Genomic DNA, 26543 nt, shown 5'->3' with positions numbered 1-26543 from the left:
ATGAGCCAAGATAGGTCATCAGTATAGAAAGCCACTGGAATTTGTTTGGATGGGTGTGAAAGTTGGGTGGGTTGGAATCATCAAGATGGGGCAGTTGGTGTTAGCCAGGATGATGGAGATTCAAACAGATATGGCACCCATCTGTCTGTGCAGGCTGGGTTGAGGGACGACTCAAAATAGGAACAATGGCCTCTGCCAGCACTTCTGTCTGGGAGAAAGCTACCCCTCCAGCTCTCACCTTAAAGCCAGGCAACTCAGTTCCTCCCCATATATCCCTGGTACCTTAAGCTGCTGCCCCAGTGCTGGAGCTCAGGGTGAGTGAGTCTGTCAGTGCATAAGTGCATGGGTCCTTTAAGAGGAACACCTGGTACACTTAAGAGCCTACTGTCCATTCAGTTGCCACCCTCACTGGTTTCTATAGCCAAAAGTTATGGAGACTTTTCTTTCTGACACTGGACCCCTGGGCTGGGGTACTTGTGTGGGGCTGAGACCCCTTGCTCCTCAGTGGGGACCTCTATAGCTGAAATATCTCTCCCAATTTTCGACCACCACACATGGTTGTAGAACAAGCCCGTTCTGCATCTCTACCCCTCTTACCAGTCTGGTTGTGGTTTCTATATAGTCTTAGCGTCATTAAATTTTTAAATTTTTTTTACTTCTATTTGTTCTGTTAGCTCTTTAAGTTTTTTGAAAAGTCTTTTTCACAAGACTTTTATAATCTTGTGAAAATTGGCATAGTTCTAATATTTAATGATCAGCTTTCTATATTACTATGTAACGATCTTGTTTGTTTATTATTTTTTCTTTTAAAAATTCCTTTTATTTTTTTCTCCTGTGGGACTAATAATCAAAGCATGACAACTTGAAAGCTGTTTTAAAATGAACACAAATCACATCTTATGTTTCTCTTGGATCTTGCTCCTGGCAGTACTTAACACATTGTACTTTGGCAAATGTGGTACTTTAATACCGGTTTATACTTAAGCCTTAGAATTTGTCTCTGGGGGAGGTTTCTTTATTTTGTTTTTAAAGGAAACTTTTATTGAATGTTTCCTGAATACCCATTACTGTGTTAATTGCTCTTAAATGTGTTATCTAATATATTCCTTACAAGTAGAGGCAAATGCTTTGTTTTTCGTACAGAACAGAATTGGCACTAAAGTATTTAATCTTTAATTTGAATATAGCAGAGGTTTAATCTGACCAGCATGTACCATTGGAATACATTTATATTCCCTATTTTGTCTGTATTTGGGATTATATTATGTCTTTTCTAATTGATGCAAAATACATGTTCGTGTTAAATTGACTTATATCTGGATTTTTCCACTCTTTCCCTAAATTATTATAGATAGTTGGATATTTTGATTTAAAAATTCTACAGATTTCAAAGGGATGTATGTAAACAGAAGAATATTATCACTTTAATTCAGTTTAATAATATTTAATCCTGAAAACAAGATGGTCTACCATCAGCTTAATTGAAACTTGGCAGTTGTGCCAAAGTACGAACTTACATTCCTTTTATTTTTTTATATTGATAATGTGCTAACAAAAGATACTATAAATTGTTTCTTTTTTTAAAAAAAAAAGCCATTATATATTAGATATAAAAATATTTATATTAGAAATTTATATTGTTGGAATAATAAGTCTTTTCAAAGTATAATAGGCATTTCTGTATTTTGGAATTATGTGGGGGTTTTTTTCAGTTTGCTGAAACATTTTCTTTTTTGTTGCTGATTTATTTTTAATTGAATTCATTGATGTGACATTGTTCAATAAATCTACATGGGTTTAAGTTGCACAATTCCATAATACATCACCTGTGGAATCTAATGAACAATAAGCTAACAAATGAAATAGAAACAGACTCATAAAAACAGAATAGACTGACAGTTGTCAGAGGTGAAGGGGTTAGGGACTGGGAGAAGTACAGGCATTAAGCAAACATTTTCTTAAATTAAAAATAAACATTTAGAAGGCAAGTTTTCTGGCAGAAGAATTTGTTCTATTCAGACTTTTCAGTCATGAGATAAAGGCTTTGTAAAATGATGTGGCATTTTAATTTCAATAGATGTTTTATTATTGTTGATAAGATAGCATATATTAACTAATATCCAAGGTTTTAACATAATCATTGTGTGATTGTTAACTTGTTGAATGTTGTTGCCTGTTTTAATAAACAATATTCTGGGAAAATGTTGCTTTCTTTTTCAGAATATAAATTTAGTTGTAAATGTCATTGTGAAGCAGTTTGGTAGTTTGAGGTATAACTTTATATTACAATATTAACTTGTTTTTCAGTTATGAGGAAATAATGTAACGTGTCTTGGCTGAAGTTATAAAAATATTTTCAGAAAGAGTTTTTAATAGCTTATTTAGAAAACAGTATGAATCATTATTTTGACATTTTTTTTCTTATTGTATCTTTTTTAAAATAAATTGCCTCTTCATATCCTATGTTCATCGTTTTATTGACCTGTCTTTTCTTTTTGTACCTGTATAGGAGCTGAGTTTATCTTTGTTAGCAGTTTTATATGTACGTAGACAATTAACTACAGGTATCTTCGTGTAACCTTGCATGAGTAGGGCATAGCACTAATGGTGCTCTTCATATACCTGGGAATCTGCTTGGTCCTTCTGAAATCACAGAATGGAGATGAAGGAAGTCCTTTGCACAGGCACCAAAGCAAAGACTTAAAATTTAAAAGAGGAAACAAAACTACCTTCCAGATTCTGACTTGACTTTGTCTTATTGATGTCTGGCACTGCTGGTAAGGTGTGTACTGGTAGCTACCGTTTCCACCTGGAAGAGAGACCCATGCCATTTCTTCTGTGTAATGGTGGTCCCAGAGGCATATCTAACATTAACTGAGTGAGGGAGTATAATCTTACTGTTTCCAAAGAAGGGGAACTGAAATAATGAATAACCCTGATTATTTACCACCTAAATATACAGTGTGTCCTTAAAGTCACGGTGCACTTTTGACCGGTCACAGGAAAGCAACAAAAGATGATAGAAATGTGAAATCTGCACCAAATAAAAGGAAAACCCTCCCAGTTTCTGTAGGATGATGTGGCAGCATATGCGCATGCGCAGATGATGACGTAACACCATGTATACAGTGGAGCAGCCCATGGCCATGCCAGTCGAGATGCGGATGGTACAGGGGAAAGTTCAGTGTGTTCTGTGGCTCGCTAAATTCAAATCCGTGACCGAAGTGCAACATGAATATCGGCTCATTTATAACGAAGCGCCACCACATAGGAATAACATTACTCGGTGGGATAAGCAGTTGAAGGAAACCAGCAGTTTGGTGGATAAACCCTGTTCTGGTAGGCCATCAGTCAGTGACTAGTCTGTAGAGGCTATACCGGATAGCTACCTAATGAGCCCTAAAAAGCTGTGTGTGAGCCCACATTGAACTGCACTGAATAGGTATGAAACTGAGAGAGTTTTCCTTTTATTTGGTGCAGATTTCACATTTCTGTTGTCTTTTGTTGCTTTCCTGTGACCGGTCAGAAGTGCACCGTGACTTTACAGGCACACTGTATTTTCTTCATGACCACAATAGTTGTTTGTTGTTGTTGTTGTTGTTTTACTGTACGTTTAAGGCAATAGCTGGTTTTGACTTTTGAACATTAATTTTATCAAGAGAAATTGTTACTTATCTCGAATTTTTTCATTCACTTTTATATATACTATAATTTGTTCCTAACTGGTTCTCTCTTTGTAATGTTTCTTAGATTCATTGTACAATGTTTAGCTTTATAATCCCACTTCATGGCCTACTTTTATAACCTCCTAATTGATATTTTTGACTGCACTGCTATACTTGAGTGAACCCTGCACTTCCTTTTTTCTATTAGGTAAAGTCCAAAAGTCTCCATAATTTGATTCTACCTTATGCATTTCTTAAACTCCCTAATTTCTGTTATTTCATTTATACAATTTCAACATCATTTCTCACATAAATGGTTTTTTTTCAATATGTATGTCCTCCCCTTCCCTCACTGTACATTTAAATTATTCCTTCCAGGGTCAAATTAAGTCTGTTAAGCTTCCCAGTAAGAGTGCTGTTTGTTTATAAGTATTTCGGTGGGTGATTAGCTTGGTTAGCACATTTTTATACACCCCGCGGGTTGTTCTCTCCTTTTTTCATGTATGAAACTTGATTTCATTGTGAGCTACTTGACTACCTGGTCTCATACATATTTTTTTATGTCTTAAAATTCTTCATGGAAAATTTATCAAGTTCTTATTTAATTTAATAGATCTGAAGTTGAACAATTGTTTGTCTATTTTATTTGCATGACGTAACTGAAATGTATAATTCATGAAGTAATTAATACGTTAATCCTTTTATGCCCCAGAAAGTGTAAAGTATCAATGAGAGCCTTAGAGATGTCAGTCCAGATACTATCTCAGCAACTTGTCCAAGATAGTACAACTATTAAATCTTTTTGTAATCTTTGAGGCTTTTTTCGGTGATTGATAGATGTGATGCCTAACTAGCCAGCAGGGTGGCTATGAGAATTAAAACAGGAGAATTAATGTGAAGGTACTTAACATGTTGCCATTTCAAAACAAGTGTTTACCAAATGTTGCATTTACTTAAATTGGTAATATTTTCTGTGTTGTGTTATGAGCGTCACAGTTTCAAATGCACATTTCTGATTGATTTATGAAATTAAACTTACAGGTTTATGTTCTATTTTTTAAACATTTGCTATTTTAATGTACCATTATCCATTTTCATGTATGTATAAAATCATCCATTTGCATATTCATACATACAATTGTCCATTCATCTGCAGACATATCATTTAGCAGGTTTCTTATTCTGTGAGATCTGATTTACAAAGTGAGCTGTACAGTTCTTAAGTATCCACTTTGAAGTACGACAAATAAATACACCGTGTAGCTCACACCCCTTTTTCTATTACCTTGGAAAGTTTCCGTAGGTCCCTTCCAAGACAGTCCCCTGACCCCTAGAGGCAACAACGCTTGTTTTCATGTTCTACCCTGGATTACTGTTTTGTATAGTACGTCATACCTTATATATTCTTAATGTGTGAATTATTTCACTAAGCCTAATGTTTTTGAGATAGTCATGTTTTTCTGTCAATAGTTCTTTTCTTTTTATTGCTGAGAAATATTCCAGTGTTTGAATATATCACAGTTTTTTTATTCTTCAGTTTTCTTTTTATTACTGATTTCTAGCTTAATTCCACTTTGGTATGAGAACATGTTTTATATATTTCAGATTTTTAAAATTTGCTGAGACTTTCTTGATGTCCCAGCCTATGGTCAGTGTTTGCAAATGTTCCATGTACACCAGAAAAGAATGTAGTTGGCAATAGTTGTGTGTAATGGTCTATGTGTATTAATTAAGCCACATTCATTATTTCTGGTGTTCACTCTTCTAAATGACTACTGATTTTTTTCCTTGCTTTTTCTATTAGTTACTATAATGTGTATTTTGGTCAACTTTGGCTTCTATGTTTTAAAGCCACCATATTCCTGACCTCTTATTCTTGCAGAGTGTGATTCTCTGTAGATATAGTAATACTTTTTTATTATAATACACTTTGTCTAATATTAGAATAGGCTGTATCAGCTTTCCTAAAATTTAGCTTAGTTTTCTGTTCGTTTGTTTGTTTCTATTGTATATCATTTTTCATCCTTTTACTTTCAACCTTTCTATGTGCTTTAATTTAAAGTAAGCAACAGATGGACCCCTATTTAAAATTGAGATTGATTAACAGTTTTTTTAATTGGAATGTTTAGTCCATTTGTACATAGGATACATACTGAGATATCTGTTTGATGTAGTAAGTGCTCTCTTGCCCAAGATTGTTTTTAGATTAATCTTTTTATTCAGTTTCCAATCTTGCTAGTTTTTCATTTTTCTATTATTCTTTGAGTGGCTGCTGTAGAGATTATAACATCACTTTCTTACTTATTAGAGTCTGTTATAAATTAGTACTTTGATCAATTCCTGGGCAATGGCAGGAATCTTAGAATATTTTAGCTCCATTTGCCCATCCCACCCCTGTCTTTGCATTGTTGTTGTCATATTTGTAAAATCTCTGTGTGTTTTAAACCTCACAATGCATCATTATGATCACTTCTACTGAGATCTTCTCACATAGTGCATTCTTTTTAGTGCCTTCAGTCCATCCTGTATTTTCATGCTTTAATTAGGGATTAGTTTTCTTCTGAACCTTTCATTAGTTTATTTGCTAGTGACAAAGTCTGTTTTTGTCTGAAACCTTTTTATTTCTCTCTAATTTTGAAAGTTACTTTCACTGAGTATAGACTTCTAGGTTAGAAGTTACTTCCTTTTGGTGCTTTTAAATAGTCATTTGTTGTTTCCTAGCTGACATTGTTTCTGTTGAAAAGCTAGCTGTTAAGTCTTACTGTTTGTCCTTTGAAGGTACTGTCTTTTATCTCATGGTTGTTTTTAAGATTTTTTAAGATTTTCTGTTTGTCTTGTTTTGGGTGACTTTGCTATTATAGCCCTAGATATAACTTTCTTTGAATATGTTTAGATTTGAGTTCATAGAACTTCTTGGATACATTTCATGAGTCTGGGAAATATTTCAGCTGGTATTTCTTCAGATACTGCTTATGTCTCGTTCTCCCTCTTCTCTCCAGTTGGGCTTTAGACCATTACACCCGTCATGTATGTCTCTTCACACTCTTCTTTTTTTTTGCCATCCTTTTTCCTCTCCATATTTCACCTGGGTATTTTTTTCTGGTCTATCTTCCAGGTTACTGACCCTCTTCTGCTACAATGAATCTGCTATTGTATTTTCAGTAGTCCTATTTTCCAGTTGTAGAGTTTCTGATTGCCTCTTTTTCCCCATAATGCCATGTTTAATTAAATTCTTTCTCACTTTTTTAAAAGCATGTTTTTGATAACATACAGACTTGTTCTTGTCTTTCTGTTTTCTTTTGGTCACTTAGCTTTTGTTTCCTAGAATGCCTAGTAAATTTTTATGGAATGCTGGACATTGTTTGTAAACATTTGTATAAGTCTGTTTGCTTCCAGAAAATATTTAATTTTCTTTTGAGTAGCAGTTGGAATCTTGATCTATTTAAGGATTATAATGGTTAAGGCTGTGCTTGGGAATAAGTATTTTCCCAATAGGCTTTCAGTGGTCCCAACTCAAACATGAGGCATTTGCCTGAGCCACACGGGTAATTGAGTGGTCTGAATAATGAGTATGAGATAGAAGTCGGGTGGCCTGGATACGTGAGTCCTTCAGGGGGTAGTTAGAGTAGTATCTGGAGGTCCAGCAGTGTATCTAGGCATTGATGCAGGACTGGAAAGTTAAGAGTACTTGTAAGTTCCCAGGCTAGTTCGAGTATGAGTGGAGTCTTTCCTCATGCCTTAACCTTCATAAGGTTAATTTTTAGCAACTTGGCTAACGTGACTCCATTTTATATACATTCTGTCTTTATTCTTTCTTCAGTGTCATGAATGCCAAATTTTGTCTCCTCAGCTTTATGGAAATGAAAGCCCTTGTAACTTTTCAGCCTCTTAACAACTGGTTTGTAGTCTTCCCTCCTCCCTACCCACACATAGTTTGTGTATCTTAGGAATCTGCAAATGCCTTGAAGATAAAAGCCCAGCAAAATATCACTTCTCTGCTGTTTCTTTTTTCCAGACTTAATTCTTGGAGTTCTTGGTTGGTAGCCCTGAACTCCAGTTTTTGTGTCTCCACCTTCATAAGAAGGCTCAGCATACAGGCCATAGCTTTCTGCTTATGCTACCCTGGAATTGGCACATGTCTTAAGGGGAGCAAGGGGCAGAGTGTAGGATTCAGTTCAGCAAATGCTTCTTTCTACCCAAAATCTTGGCCTCTCATGTTCTGGCTGCCTTGGTTTTTCTACATTGTCTTCAAACATAGTTTGTATTTTATCAGCTTTTACAGTTTTCTTTTAATGGAAGGGTTGATCTAATAAAACTATTCTGATAGCTGAAAATGAATGTCCTATTTATAACGTTTTGTCATTGTCTAAATCTTCTTTATCATAGTTTCATTAATCTCCCAGGTAAAAGCTGATCTTAAGTAGACAGACAGTAGTAATAATTAACTATACAATAAAAATGTGACATGAAGACAAACCAGCCATTTACTCTTGGTATAGGGAAGTGATATGTACCTTTTTTTTCCCCTCTCAGTCTGAGGATTTTGTGGGGTTGTTTTTTTTTTTTTCACGTATGCCATCTAGTGGAGGTTTTACTGAAGTGAAATAACAAGAGCGTGAGATGAATGAAAGGCTCTGTATAGTTCAAAAATAATTTTTTTAAATTATGGTAACATACATCTACCTATTTTTTAACCCATTCTTGGCCATTATCAATTTTAATGAAATTTGGTAGGTAAAGAGAAAACAACTTAGTATCACTAGTAAATTCAACTGGGTTTTGTTAAACAATATACTCTAAGCACTAGAAGATACAAGATTATAAGACCCAAATACAAGGTATTTACAACATAGTAGGATTAGAGGCAATACAGTATCTCAAGGAATAGAAATCAGGAGAATTTAACTGAGACAAAGATGACAAATAGAAGGAACTTCCTAGAGTTTATCCTTTCAAGTGAGACATAAAGAATGAATAGAAATTAGCTAATTAAATATGATAGAGAAAGTACTCTGTGTAGGTGCACTTTCAGGCAGAAAAAGAGCACATTTCCTTCAGGAAAGTTTAAGTTATGTAACCAGATCATATGATACTGGAGTAGAAACAGAGCACAGTTCAGCAGAGGCTAGATAATAACCTGTGTAATCTATGCTAAAATATATTAATTTTGTCCTGAAAGCTAGTAAACAATTTTAAGAAGAAGGAACATGTTATTTTACAAAGGTTATTCTGACACTGAGTTGAGGATAAACTGGAGCCAAGAGGTCCAGTTGAAAGGCTATTGTTCTAGCCAGAGCCACGATTCTGAATTGAAAAGAGCAAGTAATTTTGTCTGGATTTGAAGACTTATTACCTCAAGATAGTTTTCAAAACTGATTTTTATTTAAAAATTCTGATTCTACAAGATTTTTGTTCTAAATTTTACAAAATATATAATTTAGAAAGTGGAAAAATCGTTTTTCCCTATTCTCGTTCTTATAGCAGGTTGTTATATACATATATTCTTGCAGACCTTCTTCCATGTGTTAGCATTTTTCTTTTGTTTTCAAATGGTATTATACTGTATACAGGGTGGGGCAAAAGTAAGTTTACAGTTGTGAGCACGTGAAACAGTTTACTTTTGCATTATTTATTAATTATTGTATTTTTTCCATACAGACTACTGTAAGCCAACACTTGCCGCACCTTGTATACTGTACTGTGATCGGGTTTTTTAGCTGAACAGTGTTTCATGGACACTGTATTTACCAGTACATACAGATATTCTTTTTGTAATGTCTGCGTAATACTCCACTGTCTTGATATGAAATCGTTGCTTAACTTCATATTTTATTGAAGAGTATTTGGATTGTTTTCAGGTTTTTAGTATTACAAAAAATATTACAGTGAAGATCTCTGGCAACTTGTATAAGTTTTCTGTAGAATACATTCCTAAAAAAGAATTGAGACTCACAGTTACATGTACATTTAGAATTGTTATAGGTGCTGCCAAATTGTCTTCTGAAAAAGTTGAATCTCTGTATCCTACTTCCAACAGGATTTGATAGGACCCATATAGTGATATCACTGGATATTTTTGATTTTCTAAATTTTTCAGTCTGATTTGTAAATAATGATACTTCACAGGTTACCTCTTTAAACTTCCAAGGAATAAAAGCCCTCGCCTGGTAACTTGGTTAGAGCATTGTTCTGCTACACCAAGGTTATGGGTTTAATTTCTTATCAGGGTACATACAAGAATCAACCAATAAATGCATAAATAAGTGAAGTAAGCCTGACCAGTGGTGGTACGGTGGATAAAGTGTTGACCTGGAATGCTGAAGTTCAAAACCCCGGGGCTTACCCTGGCCAGATAGCTCAGTTAGTTAGACTTAGAGCATCACCCTGGAGCACAGAGGTTGCCGGTTCAAAACCTGGTCAGGGGATCCCTCTCTCCCTTTCTCTCTCCTCTAAAATCAATACAATAAACATTTAAAAATAATAATAATAATTAAAAAAAAGAATGTGGGGCTTGCCTGGTCAAGGCACATATGAGAAGCAACTACTACAAGTTGATGCTCCCCACTCCTCCCCCTGCCTTTCTGTCCTCTCTAAAATCAATAAATCTTTTTAAAAAATAAAGTGGAGGCCATGGCCGGTTGGCTCAGTGGTAGAGTGTCGGCCTGGCGTGCAGGAGTCCTGGGTTCGATTCCTGGCCAGGGCACACAGGAGAAGCGCCCATCTGCTTCTCCACCTCTCCCCCTCTCCTTCCTCTCTGTCTCTCTCTTCCCCTCCTGCAGCCAAGGCTCCATTGGAGCAAAGTTGGCCCGGGCACTGGGGATGGCTCTATGGCCTCTGCCTCAGGCGCTAGAGTGGCTCTGGTTGCAACAGAGCAATGGCCCAGATGGGCAGAGCATCGCCCCCTGGTGGGCATGCCAGGTGGATCCTGGTCAGGTGCATGCGGGAGTCTGTCTGACTACCTCCCCATTTCCAACTTCAGAAAAATACAAAAAAAATAAAGTGGAACAATAAATCGATGTTCTCTCTCTCTCTCTCTCTCTCTCTCACACACACACACACACACACACAAATAAGTAAATAAATAAATAAACTTCCAAGGAATAGGTTACATCAGTATAATTTTAGTAGTTGCATAATGAATGGTCAGAGCATAATGAATAAATCAGCGAAATGAATCTTACCCACAAATTAAATGAATATTATCCAGTGATTCAAATGGGATGCATGTTAACTATGAAAAGAAAAATGGTTCAATATTAGGGAAATAAGTTTTATAAATAGCTTTATAAATTAAGAAATATTTTTAAAAAGTGGAAAGTGGGTTATCATTATAATAGATACCAGAAGAATGTTTTTATAAAAGTTAAAGTCCAATTTTTGTAATCTTAGTAAAATTTGATTAGATGAATATTTCTTTAATTTTATAAATTTGTATCTGAAACCAAAATAAGTCATATGCTTAATGGAGAAACACTAGCAGCATTTTCATTAGCTCAAGAACAAGACAGGCTGCTATTATAATATACTTTTTTTGTCTTTACATTGTTTTGGGATCTGTAAAGCAGTTCAGTTATGCAAAGTAAAATGAGATACAGATAATAATACAAGTACCTAATAATGCCAGAGCATTTACTTTGTGTCTAGTACTCTTCTAATTGTTGAACATTGGTATCTAATTACCACAGAATATGATACTATCACAAATAGATGCCACTGATGTAGAAATTGAAGCAATATAAGAAACTTACCCAAAGTTGCACAGCAAATAAGTGCTGAAAACTAGATTTGATTTAGGCAGACTGACTTTACCTGTACTTACAGGTATATCACTTATACTCTAAACTAGGAGTTTACAAACTGAAGCTTATTACAACAGAGTCATGCTCACTTCGTGCTATAATAGCAGAGTTGAGCAGTTATGATAGTACTGTGTGCCTATAAAGCCTAATATTTACTTTACAGAAAAGTTGGCTGACCCTTGTTCTAAACCATTGAACTATGTGTTATTTTTTATCAAACTCTTAGGCATTTCTTATTAGGAAAGAAGGGGCAAAAATTATATGGGATATGCCAAGATAATCAACTCAGAAATTGTTAGCTAGTAATCATAAAGTAAGGTAGTTTTTCTAATACTAATATGCAAGCTTCAGTTGATTTCCAATTTAGAAATAGTGACCAGCTTGCTAATACAATGAGATGATAGATTTCAGTCTCAAAAGCAAAAGACATAAATATCTGAAAGTAAGTGTACAAGAAATGTGAAGGGCCCAAATCAAGAGCAGTTGAAAACCACACTGAGTTGCACAGCATATTAAATATGTCTGAGTCAATCGACAGACATATTTAAGTTATTGGATAGGAGAACTCAGCATTAAAAGAGACACTTGTTTTTTATCTATATTGTTTTGTGAAATTGGAGTTCTTATTCAGTGTACCTACCAAAGGGGTTGTTTTTTTGTTTGTTTGTTTGGGGTTTTTTTTTTGGGGGGGTTGTATTTTTCTGAAGTTGGAAACGGGGAGGCAGTCAGACAGACTCCCGCATGTGCCTGACCGGGATCCACCCGGCACACCCACCAGGGGGTGATGCTCTGCCCATCTGGGGCGTTGCTCTGTTGCAACCAGAGCCATTCTAGTGCCTGAGGCAGAGGCCATAGAGCCATCCCCAGCACCTGGGCCAACTCTGCTCCAATGGAGCCCTGGCTGCAGGAGGGGAAGAGAGAGACAGAGAGGAAGGAGAGGAGGAGGGGTGGAGAAGCAGATGTGCGCTTCTCCTGTGTGCCCTGGCCGGGAATCGAACCCAGGACTCCTGCACGTCAGGCCCATGCTCTGCCACTGAGCCAACTGGCCAGGGCTCCAAAGGGGTTGTTTTAACTTGATGAAATGATTCTCAAAATTCTGAGAGAAAAATGTGTCCAAAAAAGATCAATAATTTTCTGAAAAATAGTTTTATGACTTCAAGGTGTTAAACTGAACATATACTGAAGTCTTACCCTTTCACAGTAAATTTTAGACATCCATAAAGTTTTAATGAAGTTCTGTTTGAAACAGAAAGTGAATTATCTCTGGAATAGAAATAAAGTAACTCCCTATAGAAAGAAATGCAGGAACCCTTTCTGGCAATCTGTAAGAACTGCAATACTGATAGCCAGGCCAGGGGAGCTGGCTTGCATCTCCCATGCCTGGAAGACCTTAACAGGCCATAGGATGAGTGCATAAACACAGATCACTTTAGAATATAGAGGGTGAAAACATCGTAAAAGAAGAACAACAAACTCAACAAAAGAGTAAGTTAAACTGGAGAAATAAGCAGAGGGAAAACCCTGGAAGAATCTAAAAATGACTTTATTTATGTGTTCAATAAAAGAGGATTTGCCTCTACAAAGTAACAAACAGGAATTATGAAACAAATACAGTGAATTATGAAAAAAATAAACCATGGTTGAATATTTAAACCAAGTATATGTTAAAAATACCAGATGGGACTTTCACTGAAGAGTTGATTAGTGGACTGGAAGATAGATGTGAGGACATCTCCAAATACTACACATAAGATTACAAAGGAAAAAGTAATAGATATGGAAAACCTTACCTGAGTTCTAACATATGTCTAATAAGAGTTTCAGAAGGAATTTAGAAAAAAAAAATGTATGAGCTTAAAGGAGGACACTGAGACTTCTAGGTAAGATGGGAGAGTATGTAAACTCTGCTCATTTCCTCCGAGTACCACAACAAAATTACACCTAAATAATTCCACCCTGAGAAACCTAAAGTCTAGCTGAACCGAAGTTAATATAACTAAGGATATAAAGAAGTAGCTATATCAAGGCTGGTATGCAGAGGTGGAGACTTGAAACAGGCTGGCTCCACACCACGTGTAGCAGTTCAGAATGAGGAGAGATATTTTGGGTCTGGAGGTCAACGTTGAGGAGCAGGGGTCCCCACCCCACACTGAGCTCCCCAGCCCAGAGCACCAGTCCCAAGAAGAGGAGTCCTTCCAACAGCTGGCTATGAAAATCTGTGAACTTGTCCAGGTGAAACAGAGGGCTGCTATAGACCCAGCTGTTCTTTTAAAGGTCCTGTGCACAGATTCCCTCACTCATAAATATGCCATACCTCTGGAGAAGGAAAAGCAGTTTGTGAAGTACCAGAGACAGGGAGAAACTGAATTGTTTGGCTTAAGAACAAGGACTGGAAGGGCAGCTCTTTCTAGGACTTAAGTGCCCACAGGTGCCATTGTTTCTTTCTTGAGCCCTCCCCCACAACTGTTAGGCCAGATGGGTACCAAATCAGTGTCTCCTTAACCTGCATAACACAGCTCTTGCCCCACCCTGACTATTCTCTGAGACCAACCTCACCCAATTCACATCTCTTGCTTGAACTTCTTTCAGAGTCTAATCCACAAAAGCTGCTAGCCTGGCCCATGCTGCAGACCTTCCTAAAATCTGTCGAAGGTCCACAAACTACAAAAAGCAGTAGCTGAACTTAGGATGCCCTGTACTTCCGGCTAAGGAGCCACAAGCCCGGCACCAGTGGCAGCCGGCCTCAGTTCACAGCATCACCTGCACAGGCAGCGACCAACCACAGATCGCTTTGTATCTTGTAGACCATGTAGCTCTGCACTGGGCACAGGTAGCAGCTGTGGGCTATACCAGCACCCCTCGCAAGAGGCCCCAGAACCGACACACCTGGTGGCCAGTTTAGACCACACTGGAGCACCACCCAGTTAGCACCTCAAATGACACCCAAACTGTTGTGCCACAAAAAATTTTAAAACATGCAATATCTGACTGTTTAGTCAGGTGCACTGACCTCTTTTCCCTTAGATTGTCTAAAAAAATGACAGTAGCCAACACAATAGCCATCTGGTATGAATGAATCAAAATTATACTTATTTTTTGTCAAATCAAAAAAATTTTTTTTGGTGTGCCACTAATTTTAGTAATTAACTTGTATGTGTTATGAAAAGATTGAAAATCACTGATACAGGCTAATATTGGGTGTAGTTTTAATAAGTAGGAATAGATTTCCTGTTTCATTTTTTTTTTTCTGTTTCATATTTTTATTACTATAATCAGTGGTAGTCAACCTGGTCCCTACCGCCCACTAGTGGGCATTCCAGCTCTCATGGTGGGTGGTAGCAGAGTAACCAAAGTATAAAATAAAAAGGTAGATTTAACTATAGTAAGTTGTTTTATAAAGATTTATTCTGCCAAATTTAGTGAAAATCTGACATAAAGTACTTGGTAAGTAATTATTATTATATACTTGAACTTGCTGTAATGCTGCTTTATAAATTTTATAAAGTAAAGTTACTTCCCTACTTTATAAATCACCATTACTGTGGAACCGGTGGGCGGTTAGAAAATTTTACAAATAACAGAGATGCAAAAGTGGGCGGTAGGTATAAGAAGGTTGACTACCCCTGCTATAAATGGTATTGTTTTATTAATTCCAATCTTAGTTTATTTATTGCTAGTATGTAGCAATACAATTGATTATTTATGTTTATCTTATATCCTGCATCCTTACTGAATTCATTTATTAAAATTTTTTATTCTAATATGTTTTTTTGTAGATTCCATTGGGATTTGTGCATAGATCATACTTTCTGTGAACAAAGACAGTTTTACTTCTTTTTCAACCTAGGTCACTTTTTTCTTTTGTTTTATTGCATTGCCTAGAACTTCCAGTACCAGGTTAAAAAGAAATGATCGGAGCAGACATCTTGGTCTTATTCCTGATCTTAGGAGGGGAAAATTCACTCTTTCACCATTGATTAAGAGTGTTAGCTGTAAATATTTTATAGACATATTTATAAGGTTGAGGAGTTTTCTTCTATTGTACTGCTGAGATTTTTTAAAAATTAGAAATGTATATTGGGTTTTGTAAAATACTTATTGTGAATTTATTGAAATAATCATGTGTTTTTTCTTTTTTAGTTCAAATGTCAAACTAGCCATGCATTCCTAGGATAACTACTTGGTTAGGATATGTTATTCTTTTTATGTAGTTTTGGATTCTGTTTGCCAAAATTTATTTGGAATTTTTGTATCAATGCTCAGTGAAGACTATTGACTTATAGATTTCTTTCCTTACAGTGTCTTTCTCTGCTTTTTGTTATTAGAGTAGTTCTTGCCTCAAAGAATGAATTGGGAAGCATTTTCTCCTTTTCAATTTACTGGAAGACTTTGTATATAATTGGTGTTAATTTATTTTGTTCACTGTTTGCCAGAACTTACCAGGGCAACCATCTGGGCTTATTGTTTTCTTTGTGGAAGGTTTTTACTTATTCTTTTAATAAATTTAGGAATACTCAAGCTATTTATTAATTATGAGTAGCTTTGGTAGTTTGACTCTTGAGAAATTTGTTCATTTCATTTAGATTGTTTAATTTCGAAACTTGAAGCATGAGAGGGATTTGATATGAGGAATACTCTCCATTATTGGCTTTGAACATGAAGAAACCCAATGGCACAGAATGTGGGCAGCCTCTATGAGCTCAGAGCAACCACCAGATGATAGCTAAAAAGAATATGGTGACCTCAGTCCCACAATCACAAGGAACTAAAATTTATTAACATCCTAAAGGAGCTTGTAATGAGATTCTTTCCTAACAGTTGGCCAGCAAGGTATCTGTCCTGCAATACCCTCAGCACAGTCATACCATGCTTGGAAATTTGACCTGTGGAATTTTGAATTAATAGGTGTTTTAAACCACAAAGTTTGTGGTCACTTGATATGTAGCAATAGAATACTAATATTACCAATTCAGTAAATAAAATAGTTTAATTTATTGGCATAAATTTCATAATATTCCCTTATACTTTTAAAATCTAGAGAATCTGTATGGATATCACCTCTCTTATTCATAATATTGGCCATTTGTATCTTCTCTTTTTATCATCAGTTCAGCTATAAGTTTGTCAATTTTATTGATCTTTTCCTCTTCATAAGGATCTGAGTAAGATAAAGAAGTGTACAATATGGGCCTTGGCTTATTGGCTCAGCAGTAGAGTGTTGGCCCGGTGTGTGGAAGGCCCGGGTTCAATTCCAGGCCAGGGCACACAGGGGAGGCGCCCATCTGCTTCACTCTTCCTCTCTTTTCTCTCTGTCTCTCTCTTCCCCTCCCACAGCCAAGTCTCCACTGGAGGAAAGTTGGCTCGGGTACTGAGAATGGCTCCAAGTCCTATGCCTCAGGTGCTAGAATGGCTCAGGTTGGAATGGAGCAACGCCCCACATGGGCAGAGCATCGCCCCCTGGTGGGCCTGCTGGGTGAATCCTGGTCAGGCACATGCGGGAATCTGTCTGACTGCCTCCCCACTTCTCACTTCAGAAAAATACAAAAAAAACCCCACAAAAAAACAGAAGTGTACAATATGAAGATTTAGGAAAAGGTAGAGGAAATAACACTTGCACAGTCCCTGAAAGGGGAATAACTTGGCATCTTTACAAAGAATAAACTGGAAGTGGCCAAAAAGGAAGCATGGAGAGCAGTTATGAGACTTCTACAGTAATACAGATTGGAGAATGATTTAGCTTGGACTGCTTATAATGGCTAACCAGGTGATGAGAAATGGTTAGATTTATAATATATTATGAAGGTAAAAAGCCATTAGGACCTACTGATGACTCATGTATGGATTGATGGAGAATAGTTACAAATAATATTTAGTCTTAGGCCTGAGTAATGTGATTAATGGCATTGTGAACTAGAGGAGATTGGAGGAAGCAGATTTGGGCTATTGTGAGGAAAGTAGGGTGGAGGAGAGGCATCAAGAGATCAGATTTATACATACTGAAGATTTTGAATGATTAGTCAACTCAAATTATTTCTATTGTATGTATTTTCTGTTTGCTTAATTATCCAAGAAATTCACTCTTCATCTTATAAAGATTGTCTGTCTAATGAAGCCATTCTATAGGAGACATTCAGAGTAAAGAAGGTAATATTTGACAACCACCTTACCATAATTGCCAATATAACATTGAAGTTATAACATACTAGGATAAAGAAGAAACATAAATGTGTAAATCTTTTTTTTTTTTTTTTTTTGTATTTTTCTGAAGCTGGAAACGGGGAGAGACAGTCAGACAGACTACTGCATGCACCAGACCGGGATCCACCCGGCACGCCCACCAGGGGCGATGCTCTGCCCACCAGGGGGCGATGCTCTGCCCCTCCGGGGCGTCGCTCTGCCGCGACCAGAGCCACTCTAGCGCCTGGGGCAGAGGCCAAGGAGCCATCCCCAGCGCCCAGGCCATCTTTGCTCCAATGGAGCCTTGGCTGCGGGAGGGGAAAAGAGAGACAGAGAGGAAGGAGGGGGTGGGGGTGGAGAAGCAAATGGGCGCTTCTCCTATGTGCCCTGGCCGGGAATCGAACCCCATCCCCCGCACGCCAGGCCGACGCTCTACCGCTGAGCCAACCGGCCAGGGCCGTGTAAATCTTTTTGTGTTAAAAACATTGGTGTAAAGTGATCAGAGTTAGGATATACTTTATGTTAATAACCCTAATGCAGAATAGTCTATATAGGTAGTATATATGATACAATGTGAGTAACCAAAATGAACTTTCTTAATGAGATCAAATTAGAGAATTCTGCAACTTCTTGTTCTTTTGTGAAGTTCTTTGTATATAAATCAGATATTTGAGGTGACTCAAGAATATTAGGTCCAGAATCAGAGACGTCCTTTAAAACAGACCACAAAATTATGTAAGTTCAGCCTAAGCAGAACTGATAGGATCTTTCTGGTGTCCTTTGAAATAGGTCTAGAAGATGAAGATGACTAGCTTCCATTAATAGACAAATTGATCTCTACTTTTAGAAAATGATATACTAGAGCAGGGGTCAGGAACCTTTTTGGCTGAGAGAGCCATGAACACCACATATTTTAAAATGTAATTCTGTAAGAGCCATACAACGACCCATGTACATTACGAATTATCTAATAAAAAATTGGTGTTGTCCCAGAGGACAGCTGTGATTGGCTCTAGCCACCTGCAACGATGAACATGATTGGTAGGAAATGAATGGATTGTAATACATGAGAATGTTTTATATTTTAACATTATTTTTTTATATTAAAGATTTGTCTGCGAGCCAGATGCAGCCATCAAAAGAGCCACATCTGGCTCATGAGCCATAGGTTCCCGACCCCTGTACTGGAGGGAAACCCCTATCTTCTCCTAGAAAATAGTCTCAGAGAATCTGAACTATTAAATTGACCTCTTTCTTGATTAGAGTAAGCCTCCAAGTCAGGATAGTATTCTTTCAGCTGTAAACTAAAGTAGAATTGTAGTAGAATACATTAAGAAATAGAGGAAGTTTTAAACTTGCATTTTTATTTCAGCAAACTGCTAAATAACATACAGTGAGCATTTAGTATGAGCAGTCCTGCGAGGATGGGGACATTTGAATGTTATTCACTACTGTATCCCCAGCATAAGCCTAGTGTGGGTACTCTGATATTTTTCTACATGAATATATGACTTAATGAAACCTTAAAGTAGAAAGTATGGTTTATTTGGTGATTTTTTTATCTTAAACATGTTTCCTCACTAGAGGGTGCTGTGTAAGCATGCTATACTTGGAAATGTTCATTTTCTTATTCGCTGTGAGACTGGATTTTTAAATCACCTAATTTGTTAAAAGCTTTCATTTCTTTTTCCCTCCCCTCATTTTTTTTTTTGTTTGTTTGTTTGTTTGTTGCTTTCAAAACAATACTTACGACGTTGTGTATAGTAAAATTCATGCATTAAGGGCAGCGTGCCACAAATGTTTCTGTTCTTCCTCCTCTTTAGGAGACTTATGACTCCACTCATGTATGCGGCTCGAGATGGTTACCCTCAAGTTGCTGTTCTCCTGGTTGCTCATGGAGCAAGAGTTAACACCCAGGATGAGAATGGTTATACTGTGAGAATCCATTGCACCATGTTCCTTTTTATTTCTGAGACATTGATATCTTGTTATTATTAGTAATAGTCCACAAAAAGTTTTTAAGAAATAAAAGTTACGGAAAGGCTAGGATATAATTGCTGATTAGTGAAGAAAAGCAGCAGCTGAAATATAAAGAAACAAGTATCTGACTCTTGGTCCTCACCATTGACACAGAAGCTATAACACTGCAAAGTCTGAGCTCTAGCATACACTTAGTCTTTTTTATAGAAAACAGTTCAGTGATTGGCTGATAAATCATTTTATTATGTAATATCATTTGAGTGTGTGATATTTGGACTAGATAAAATCACTGAGCCCTAAAATCTGCTTTGCAATTACAGCTTTGGAAGTATGTTTACATTAAATTGTGAAATGAAGAGATCGCATCAGTTCATTAATTAGCCATGTTCACTTTTTTACTGTGCCACAAACATGGTTCTTTCTCTGTCATATACAGTCCCTCCTTTGAAACAATCTTCTTTCCCCCCACTTTTACAGGCTTTAACATGGGCAGCACGTCAGGGTCATAAAAACGTAGTTTTGAAGTTGCTTGAACTTGGAGCTAATAAAATGCTACAAACCAAGGATGGAAGTACACCAAGTGAGATTGCAAAAAGAAATAAACACCAAGAGGTATTCTTCTATATATTAAACTAATTTTTCTATGGCATATTCTTTCATTTGTAGAACTTAGATATTTTATAATTCACAATGGCAGTAGTAGTAATGATGTATCTTGCTATTATTAAGTATTTAAATACATAATTTTTATTCACACATGTAAGCAAAACTTTGTCTTACTAGAGTATTTATCTTTTATTAAATAGGTATTTGTAATGTAATTTAAAAGCTGTATAAAGGGATAATAAAGTTGTATTCTGGCTCTAGAAATAAAATTGATATAGACTATCTAAACATTTCTAACTGTTCTAGATTTAAAAAAATTAATTAGTATATTAATAAAATGAGTGAAATTTTCAAAATTTGAACATGTAATTAAAACATTGTTTTTGAATTTTAACTAATACATATTGAACAATTTAAAAATTAAATCTTTAAAGCTTTATTTACTCCTGTACATGTGACAAACAAAGTACTATATAGTAAAGTGGTAATATAGTTGGATATGTATTCTACTGTCATTCAGAAGTTAAAATCAATAATAAATATTTTTTATACATTAAATTACTTTATTGATATAAACTTTGATTCTGAGTATTAAAACTCTTGGCCAAAGGTCTGTCATTTCTAATCATGGATCAAATACAGAATAACTGTAAAACTGTTGTCTCATTCAAGAGCTTCTAAAACTGAGTTTCTGAATTTTAAAGCATGTGACATTTCAAAGGTCCCATCATTCAATAGGCCACTTTTACTACAGGTAAAATAGCTTTCTCTATTTTTTAAGCAATCTGATAAACATGCCTATTTTTTTCTAACTCAAATCCACATTTCCAAAATATTTCTAGAATAAATGCTGCTCACTAAAGCCCTGTGAAATTTCAAAAAGGAATTTACACTTTCTCTTCTAAGCTTTGAAAATTTGAAGACTTTTTCTTTTTTTTTGTATTTTTCTGAAATTGGAAACAGGGAGGCCGTCAGACAGACTCCCGCATGTGCCGGACTGGGATCCACCCGGCATGCCTGCCAGGGGGTGATGCTCTGCCCACCAGGGGGCGATGCTCTGCTGCAACCAGAGCCATTTAGCACCTGAGGCAGAGGCCATGGAGCCATCCTCAGTGCCCAGGCCAACTTTGCTCCAATGGAGCCTTGGCTGCGGGAGGGGAAGAGAGAGACAGAGAGGAAGGAGAGGGGGAGGGGTGGAGAAGCAGATGGGTGCTTCTCCTGTGTGCCCTGGCCGGGAATCGAACCCGGGACTCCTGCACGCCAGGCTGATGCTCTACCACTGAGCCAACCGGCCTGCGCCAAAAATTTGAAGACTTTTAACTTGTTTAGTGCATTATTAAATCTAGTGTACATGACACCAAATTTAACGTATTAAGAAATTTATGAATGTCAAAGATTATTTTGAGTTTTAAGTTGTTTCTTTTATTTTTATTTTATTATTTTTAGCAAGAGAGAGAGACAGAGAGAGGGACAGATAGGGACAGAGAGATAGAAAGAGAGAGAGATGAGAAGCATCAATTCCTCGTTGCAGCACCTTAGTTGTTCATTGATTGCTTTCTCATGTGTGCCTTGACCACGGGGCTCCAGCTGATTCAGTGACCCCTTGTTCAATCTAGTGACGTTTGGGCTCAAGCCTATGATCCCACACTCAAGCCAGTGACCCCATGCTCAAGCTGGTGAGCCTGCATTCAAGCCAGATGAGCCCTGGCTCAAACCAGTGACCTTGGGGTTTCAACCTGAGTCCTCTGTGCCACCAACTGGTCAGGGTTAAATTGTTTCTTTTTTTTTTATCAATTTATTTATTTGTTTATTTATTTATTTTAGAGAGGAGAGAGAGAGGGATAGAGAGAAAGAGATAGAGAAGGGGGAGAAGCGGGAAGTATCAACTCCCATATGTGCCTTGACCAGGCAAGCCCAGGGTTTTGAACTGGCAACCTCAGTGTTTCCAGGTCAGTGCTTTATCCACTGTGCCACCATAGGTCAGGCCTTAAATTGTTTCTTAAAGTGAGATTTAATTTTGTATTTTGGCTGATTATGTAATGTAATCTTGACTTACTATAAAATTAGATTTTAAAACTAAAGAAATTTAAAATTTTTTTATTCATTCATATTTAGCCAAAGAGGAAGGAGGATTGAGGGGAGAGATTGAGAGAGAAACATCAGTGTGCCCTGACTGGGAATCAAACCAGCAGCCTCTGTACTTGGGCTGATACTTGATCCAACTGACCTATCTGGAAAGGGCAAAAGTAAAGCATTTTACCATAACTCTCTTGAGGTATAGAGTTGGGATTTGTATACATTTACTCATGCTTATTACTTCCTTTCTGCTTAACAGTGTACAATAATTAAAGACTGTGTTAGTACTTAATCTGAGTCACTTACCAAGATGGAATTTTTAGTTTTATATAGCATATGAAAATATTACTATATTCCTTTAATTTTTACTATTTTTTAATGGTCAGTGATCTCTGAACTTTTTAGATGTACTTATCATTTCTATTATTTTAATCAAGGGAATATTTACTTTATTTAAAAAACCAATATTCTCAGGGTAGTAGTAAGCTGTGAAAGTTCTGCCCCTCAGAAATATTTTCTTTCATGATATAAAATAATCACTTTTTAGTTTATTTTCAGAGTCAGTGATAGTATATAATAGTGTTAACTATATTTGAATGGCTCCACTTTTTTCAGATCTTCAGCATGCTTTCTTTGACTTTAAATCCATTGACCGGAAATCTTCAGCAGCTAACTGAAGAAGAGACTATTTATAAACTGTTGACAACAGGTTCTGATCCAGGGAACAATCATGTATTTAGGTAACAACGTGTTTTCAACAGAATACCTATGAGTTAGTGAACATTGTGCATGTTTTTATCACTTCTAGTAAATGTGATGACAGTTAAAATATATTTTAAACTTACAAGTATTTTTAAACATTACTTAGAAATGTTTGGATTTTAGTGCTTTGTTCTCCAGAATTTTAGAAAGTTTATATATATATATATATATATATATATATATATATATTAACAGTTATGAGAAAATCTGTGAGTTCAAATAAAATATAATAAAATTTATTTCTAAAAGGTTCTAAGGTTATGTTTTTGTTAGTGTTCAATATTTTGGACACAAGTTTTTTAGCAGATTTCTGATTTTATAAGCTAAAATTGAAAGTACATTTTTTTTTCCTGAACACCATTGTTCAATACAGCCTCAAAATAATTCTCTCTTTACCCACATTTAAAATTATTTCAATTTTTACTTTCATTTAGACATGTTCATGTACAAGATCTCACAAGGAGTATACCCATAGACATACTTTTTTGATTAAGAAAGATGAGCTACATTTTAGTCACCATTTACTATCACATGTCCCTGAAGAAACCTTTCTAATTTCTGATGTAACATAGATATGGTGTGTAAATGTGCAAAAATATTTTACATACATTCATTTCTACTTATTCTCATTGTTTTCATTATAAATCTATATTTGTTGTTTGTGCATTTATAGTCTTTATCTGAAATTGACATTGCTATAAATATATAGTTCATATACAGCATTTGGAGATCTGGAATTATTTTTACATGGTCTTGGACTTGAACATATTACAGATTTATTAAAGGTAAGATGTTGTATAAGCTACAATGAGTTATTTATGTACATTTGTTGATTAATTCATTTGCATATTCATAAGCATATTTATGAAAATGCACTTTTCTCTGTAATTTTTACTTATAAGCATTTTGAAAATTTATATTTTAAAGTATTTCAAAATTTTGTCCTTATAAGCATTTAGAAAATATTATTCTAGAGATTTATATAAATCAGAATCTGGCTGGATGAAACAGCTTTTACCCAGTGTCTAAAGCTTCACAGAACCGTTGCTTGTACAACTAAGCCCTGGTTTATTTTTGCAGTTGCTGGTCTTCCTGTAGAGATATTAGAAGCAGCATGATTTTGAACCAAACAAACCTGGTATTAGATTCTTGCTTTAATGATTAGTAACTAAAATATGTTCATTAAATCTCTATCTTTTGTTCATAAGGGTGATAATACCTAGTGTAGGGTTGTCGTAAAGATTAAATTCATATGCCGAGCTCTGTTATAGGTACTTTAGGCATGCATTATGGGCTTTGAGTAGATGACAGTTATCAGTCAATTAGCTGATACTGAAGCATTAAAGCACTGTTTAATCTAGGCTGTCTTTAGGAATATGCACATTCTATTTAGGTAGTTCAGAATTGGACTTCATTGTACAATTTTGAAACTTCGTATTTGATATATATTCCATAAAACTAAATGTTATTGATGGTTTAATTTGTTACAAATAGAAATTTTAAATACTTGTAAAACATAATTTCTTTAATTTTATAGAGCTATTTTTCTTTTTATGTAAGCAAATATAAGTTTTAATAATTTTCTTTGAATCTGGAAAACCAGCTATGTTTATACTTTTTAATGGTAATTCTACATATTATGACATTCATTACTATTTACCCAGTAGTATAATTCTATACCTGCATATCCTTTCCTCTAAAAAGCTGAAAGTTGTTTAGAAGGGTAGCTTGTAACTGACTAACATGTACACGTGGCTACTTCTTCCACTGTTTTATTTATACTGAAAAGTGGCGTGTTATTTTTGTTGTTGTTTTGTTATTGTTTTCTACAGGAAAGGGATATAACTTTAAGGCATCTTTTGACCATGACGAAAGATGAGCTTACAAAGGTAGTATCAAGTTCAAAAACTCCAGACATTATCTTTCATATTTCTAAAATTGTGGAGCTTTTTATTTTCTATTTTAAAAATCATAGAGTCTGCCTGACCAGGCTGTAGCACAGTGGATAGAGCGTCGGACTGGGATGCGGAGGACCCAGGTTCGAGACCCTGAAGTCGCCAGCTTGAGTGCAGGCTCATCTGGTTTGAGCAAAAGCTCACCAGCTTAGACCCAAGGTCACTGGCTTGAGCAAGGGATTACTCGGACTGCTGTAGCCCCTTGGTCAGGGCACATATGAGAAAGTAATTAATGAACAACTAAGGTGTCGCAACGAAAAAAACTAATGATTGGTGCTTCTTATCTCTCTCCGTTACTGTCTGTCCTATCTATCCTCTCTGTCTCTGACTCTCTGTCTCTGTAAAAAAAAAAAATCATAGGGCTATAAACTATGAATGATCTTTTGCTGGGTTCTTGACTAGATATGTTTATAGATAACCATATCTAAAATCTTGTTACAATATTGTTTTAAGAACATTTAAAGTCTTAGTATTTGCTTTATTCTTTAGGTTAGTCATAACATTTTGACTATAAACCTCGTGCTTCATTTTTAAATATAAATTAAATTTGTAAAACAGGTTATTTAGAAACAAGAGGTGGGGTTTTTTGTATGTGGGCATGAACATGTGTCATCCAAATATTGCCTTTTGCTGGGTTCTCACAATGATTGACCTGTTGTTTTATCATCTGGTATTATTAAGTAACAATTTGAAAATACTGTTGGAAATATGAGAGGTACTTTAGTAAATAGGACCTAAAAAGTAATTAATGATCTTTCTGAACACATTGGAAACAAGATCTTTATTATCACTAAAAATCAAAGTAAACATTTTAATTAGCTAAATACAGGATAGGAAATTAGTTAATACTAAATTTAAGAATATAAACATAAAGAAGACAGTTCTCAATCACTGATGCTTTAAATAATATTTTGAAGGAAAAATTGTATTACTGTGTTTTTCTTAGAAAGACAATATATTAAACTCTAGTAATTTATTTTTAGAATCCATCACTACTGTTATGTTATAAAAAATTTGCTAAAGTTATTCCATATCTAAATATTTTAATGATGTAAGCTTCTTAGTCACAGTTACAAACAAATCACATATTTTTCAATGTTATTTTTTCAATATGTATCTTTTTTCAAAATGTGAATTAATGAAGTATAGAACTTCCTTAGTAATTTTGAATATTGCTCAAGCTTACTGCACCTTGGACTTACTTCTATTTAGACTGGAATTACCAATAGAGATCAGCAGAAAATCCTGGCTGCTCTTAAAGAACTGGAAGTAGAAGAGATAAAATTTGGAGAATTACCTGAAGTGGCAAATTTGGAAATCAGGTAAAATTTACTTTTTGGTTTACATTAATACTGTTTACAACCAACTGTTCTTTTTTAGTTTGATTTTGATAATGTCTCAGTACTTTTACTTGATGCCATCATTTCACCAAGGAAAGAGATAGTTCATTTTGCAATACTGTGTTCTAGCCCTACCCAGTTGGCTCAGTGGTAGAGCATCAGACCGGCATCTGGAAGTCTTGA

The 26543-nt window shown here is 35.7% G+C and overlaps 1 protein-coding gene across 1 annotated transcript in view; it reads left to right on the top strand.

Moving 5' to 3' along the window:
• Positions 1–26543, top strand: part of ASZ1 (ankyrin repeat, SAM and basic leucine zipper domain containing 1) — a 63502-nt gene that overhangs the window by 20127 nt on the left and 16832 nt on the right. Inside the window, exons 5-10 of the mRNA XM_066254526.1 lie at positions 19465–19576; positions 20099–20233; positions 22919–23043; positions 23775–23850; positions 24898–24954; positions 26233–26342. Of these exons, the coding sequence (XP_066110623.1) occupies positions 19465–19576; positions 20099–20233; positions 22919–23043; positions 23775–23850; positions 24898–24954; positions 26233–26342 (615 nt within the window). The remainder of the gene's footprint in view (positions 1–19464; positions 19577–20098; positions 20234–22918; positions 23044–23774; positions 23851–24897; positions 24955–26232; positions 26343–26543) is intronic.

Source organism: Saccopteryx bilineata, chromosome 2, assembly GCF_036850765.1.
Source record: "Saccopteryx bilineata isolate mSacBil1 chromosome 2, mSacBil1_pri_phased_curated, whole genome shotgun sequence".
Taxonomy (NCBI): domain Eukaryota; kingdom Metazoa; phylum Chordata; class Mammalia; order Chiroptera; family Emballonuridae; genus Saccopteryx; species Saccopteryx bilineata.
This window is presented reverse-complemented; position numbering and strand designations above follow the sequence as displayed.